At 31.4% G+C, this 4,727-nt stretch overlaps 1 protein-coding gene across 1 annotated transcript; it reads left to right on the top strand.

The window, feature by feature from the left end:
- The first annotated feature begins 618 nt into the window (after positions 1-618).
- On the top strand, positions 619-3,307 carry LOC127101470 (inositol-3-phosphate synthase). The gene is made up of 9 exons (XM_051038899.1): positions 619-879; positions 983-1,051; positions 1,258-1,393; positions 1,566-1,813; positions 1,891-2,117; positions 2,202-2,317; positions 2,396-2,572; positions 2,668-2,856; positions 2,951-3,307. Exons 1-9 carry the CDS (start codon positions 692-694, stop codon positions 3,131-3,133), a joined length of 1,533 nt encoding a protein of 510 aa, XP_050894856.1. The 5' UTR covers positions 619-691; the 3' UTR covers positions 3,134-3,307.
- Positions 3,308-4,727: the final 1,420 nt, after the last annotated feature.

Genomic DNA, 4,727 nt, shown 5'->3' with positions numbered 1-4,727 from the left:
ATTAAACAACTTCATCGGTCCATTAACCAACATTTTACAATTCATTAATCAATTGTGTTTTAATACTAAAAATTATTTTAACATCGGAGCATTTTCATCTCTTCATTAATCAATATCTTATATTTCATTATTAAAACATTTAGTAATCAATTTCATCTCTTCATTAACCAACATTATTTTACTACTAAAAATTATTTTTAATATTTAAAATTTATTAATTAAATTATAAATTATATATTAATCAATTTTTTATATTTAATTAACTATTTACTAACATGTAACATCGTTCATATTCGTCTATATTCGTCTCGGTGTTGACGTTATTATTTATGTCAATTTCGTGAAGAGGAATGGTGTAGAAATAACATATTACATATTCTAGAATAAAACCATTAATAAAACTAGAGCTAAACATTGAGTATAAATAAATACAACACCTCGCGTAATTAACCAGAACAATCTTGAATGAACTATAATTTGTCAAAAATAAAAAGTTAAAAATTATAAAAACCATTATTGTGTAACTGCATGGGCCCATTATTCACACCCACTCTTTCCATAACACGTGTAGTAGCACTATTGCGGTTTTTCTTTATAAATACAACTATCTTCACCAACGTCAAGCTACACCACTACTTCTTCACAAAAAGACCTTCCTCCTTTTCTCTTTGTGATTTCCATATTCACCAAAATGTTCATAGAGAGTTTCAAGGTTGAGAGTCCTAACGTGAAGTACACAGACACAGAGATTCAGTCTGTGTACAGTTACGAAACAACTGAACTTGTTCATCAGAACAGAAATGACACTTATCAATGGGTTGTTAAGCCTAAAACTGTCAAATATGAGTTTAAAACACAAACAAATGTCCCTAAATTGGGGTACTATGATGTCCTTTTTTTCCTCATTTTTAATTCTGTACAAAAAATAATTTCTATTTGTTTTCTTATTTATGTTTTTTTTTGTTGTTGTTCATATTGTTAGGGTAATGCTTGTTGGATGGGGTGGAAACAATGGTTCAACCCTCACTGGTGGTGTTATTGCAAACAGAGAGTTAGTTTCATCTTATTCACCATTATTTTTACTATTTCATTTATTATTTTGTGATTATTATCTCTGGAACATGATATTTATAATTATATTTAATTTATTATTCTATTAAATTATTATCTGTCTCTACATGTCAGAATTTCTGTTTAATAGATTATTATAGTAATAACTGAAGAAAAAAATTATGTTTTGTGACTTAAAATTTTCAGGGGTATTTCATGGGCAACAAAGGAGAAGATTGAACAAGCCAATTATTTTGGTTCACTGACCCAAGCATCAGCTATCAGAGTGGGGTCTATTCAAGGAGAGGAAATTTATGCCCCATTCAAGAGCCTTCTTCCAATGGTATACAAGTTATTTTATGTGTTATTGACACTAGTGTCGATGTGTCAGTGTCATGTATTTAATGTGTCTGAACGTTAGATTCACACTAGTGACATATTTAATTTTTTGATTATACTTGTTGCGTAAATGAATTGTTTCATAAGTATGAGTTTGAATGAACTAATTTATGCAGGTAAACCCTGAGGATATTGTATGGGGAGGATGGGATATAAGTGACATGAACCTAGCTGATGCCATGGGTCGAGCCAAGGTATTTGACATCGACCTACAGAAACAATTGAGACCTTACATGGAATCCATGGTTCCACTTCCTGGAATCTATGATCCTGATTTCATTGCTGCTAATCAAGGAGAACGTGCCAACAACATCATCAAAGGAACAAAGAAAGAACAACTCCAACAAGTCATCAAAGACATTAAGTATAATTCAATATAATTTAATATAGTACCTTATGATTGTTTTTGAAACTTATATAAGAATTTTTGTGAAATTTAAGGGAGTTTAAGGAAGCTAACAAGGTTGACAAGGTGGTTGTACTGTGGACTGCAAACACTGAGAGGTATAGTAATATTGTCGTGGGACTAAATGACACTACGGAAAATCTCTTGGCTTCTGTGGACAAGAATGAATCTGAGATTTCACCTTCAACCCTTTTTGCTTTGGCTTGTGTTCTTGAAAATGTTCCTTTCATCAATGGAAGCCCTCAAAATACCTTTGTCCCAGGTTATTTTCTAAATTTGATTTTCGCAATTCAGGCGAGTTTGACAGAATCACAAAAATTGAATTTTGCTTGGATTTGTTCATCAGGGCTGATTGATCTGGCCATCCAAAGGAACAGTTTGATTGGTGGAGATGATTTCAAGAGTGGTCAGACAAAAATGAAGTCTGTGTTGGTTGATTTCCTTGTAGGAGCTGGAATCAAAGTAAGTATTCAATTATTCAGTTTTTTTGCTTTGTATGATATTTGAATTGTGTTTTATTGTTTGGCTATGAATTCGCAGCCAACATCAATAGTGAGTTACAACCATTTGGGAAACAATGACGGAATGAATCTCTCCGCGCCTCAAACCTTCCGCTCGAAGGAAATCTCTAAGAGCAATGTTGTCGATGATATGGTTAACAGCAATGCTATTCTCTATGCTCCTGGTGAACATCCAGACCATGTTGTTGTTATTAAGGTAACTTTTATTTAATCCTGTTTTTTTTTCTTTTTCTTTTTCGGTGGATGTTATTTGAAGTGATTAATTGATTAAGTTGTTGTTTTAATTTGCAGTATGTGCCTTATGTTGGTGACAGCAAGAGAGCAATGGATGAGTACACTTCTGAGATATTCATGGGCGGGAAGAACACAATTGTGATGCATAACACATGCGAAGATTCGCTTTTGGCTGCTCCGATTATCTTGGACTTGGTTCTTCTTGCTGAACTTAGTACTCGAATTCAGCTCAAGTCTGAACACGAGGTTATTAACTTATTATATCTTCCTTAAATGGTGTTTTGTTTATTCAGTTGTCAAATTTTTCGAGTTAAATGTGATTGTTTTTTTAATTTTACAGGATAAGTTTCACGCATTCCACCCTGTCGCAACGATCCTCAGTTACCTCACTAAGGCTCCGCTCGTCCCACCGGGTACACCGGTAGTGAACGCGTTGTCGAAGCAGAGATCTATGCTGGAGAATATTATGAGAGCTTGTGTTGGATTGGCTCCTGAGAACAACATGATTCTTGAATACAAGTGAAGTGAAGTATAGTTGTAGTGTGTTGAAAACTTGTCTCATGTCACTCTATTTGATGTTATGTTTTGTTATGTTGGGTAGAATATATGTATGTACCAACGTTTGATTGTGTCTTTTCTCCTGCCGGTTTATTTTAGAGCATTGAGCAGATTATCTAAATATGTGAAACTTGTCTTAGTATTTTGTGTTTCATTCCATCTATTTTTAGTTTTATGTATTTTTATAAATAGCACAATATTTCCAATGGATTGTGTATAATCTTAAGTAAATTTATTGATAGAAAATTAAATTGGATCATTTACACTAGTTTCTAATCATCTTTATTCTAAATAAAAGAGATGCTTATAATATTATAATATATCTCCATAGTCGAAGTTGGAGGATAATGAATATTAAGATTATCTCGAAAACCATTAAGGAGTAGCATTGAAAGTTTTTGGTAAAGATTTCAATAAGTTGTTAACGTGATGGAACACATAGAACTCGTACATGGCTGTGAGTAAGTTTTTCATGCACAAATTGTTGTAATCTCAATATTTTAGTGTTTGTGTTGAACTGAATTATCGAATAGATACATTGCATTTATGTTATCACAATAGACAAGAGTAGCTTTTGTAATTGGACAATGTAGTGCTAAAAGTAAATTCTTAATCCAGCAAGATTTAGACACTAATATTAAATTATCACTAAGATATAAACAATAACTAGAAGTGGTTTTTCTCTTGTATGGAGAACCAACCATTATGTATCTATGTAAGATGAGTTTATTAGCAAATAAGGGATATAAGTGGCAGTGCCATGAATATAAGGATTTATTCGCTTTAATGCATGTATTGCGTTTTAGTGTCATACATAAATAAGAACACTTTGAAGATCTTGTTTCAAGTATTGTAATGTGTGAACAAGACTTTGGTATAGTATGTTCATCATTTTCCTTTTGATTTTGAGTTTTCATAGATTATTTTAAGAGTGTTTTCAACTTCTTTAGAAATCTTACGATTAGAAACATAATTATACTTCATATCTCTTAACGTATTTTTCGTAAAGTAATTTGTTTTTAAAAAATTTATTGTATTTTTTCTCTTTCTTTCCTGTTTCATAAATTACTCGGTTTTGTTCACTAATTCACCATTAATAAAATGATTAGGAGCAAATGCACCATCTTGAACACGATCTCACAAATAAAAATCAATAACATATATAACAATTTCCATTCTTGTTTTTCATATGGTAAACCCTTCACCATTAAATATTGGAGGTTTATTCATAAAAAAGCCTCTTATTAAAAGATGTACTTGAAGTCATCATACTACCTCTTAAATGATTAATCTAATATCGAGAATTAGACTCTAATATCATTTTTTGACCAAATAACTTCAAACACACGAGGGGAGTAAAGTGAGATATCCATATTTCAAAAATTAGATTATAAAATCCGAAGAAAAAAAAGAATAAATAACATAAATAAAAAGATAAACGGATAGAAATATTACATTAAATATTTTTCTTGATTTAACCTAAACCATTTGACGTTCCCCAGTCTCTAAGAGTCCCTTGAGATTTTTATTAAAACAATATTGAGCTTTTTTATAAGATA

Source organism: Lathyrus oleraceus, chromosome 7 (genome assembly GCF_024323335.1).
Source record: "Lathyrus oleraceus cultivar Zhongwan6 chromosome 7, CAAS_Psat_ZW6_1.0, whole genome shotgun sequence".
NCBI lineage: Eukaryota > Viridiplantae > Streptophyta > Magnoliopsida > Fabales > Fabaceae > Lathyrus > Lathyrus oleraceus.
This window is presented reverse-complemented; position numbering and strand designations above follow the sequence as displayed.

What these genes read in the sequence shown, in the direction of transcription:
- LOC127101470 (XM_051038899.1), top strand. Translation starts at nt 692, where the DNA reads ATGTTCATAGAGAGTTTCAAGGTTGAGAGTCCTAACGTGAAGTACACA. An exon ending in GGTGTTATTGCAAACAGAGA is followed by an intron (nt 1,052 to 1,257) that starts GTTAGTTTCATC and finishes TAAAATTTTCAG; the next exon opens with GGGTATTTCATGGGCAACAA. An exon ending in TCAAAATACCTTTGTCCCAG is followed by an intron (nt 2,118 to 2,201) that starts GTTATTTTCTAA and finishes TTTGTTCATCAG; the next exon opens with GGCTGATTGATCTGGCCATC.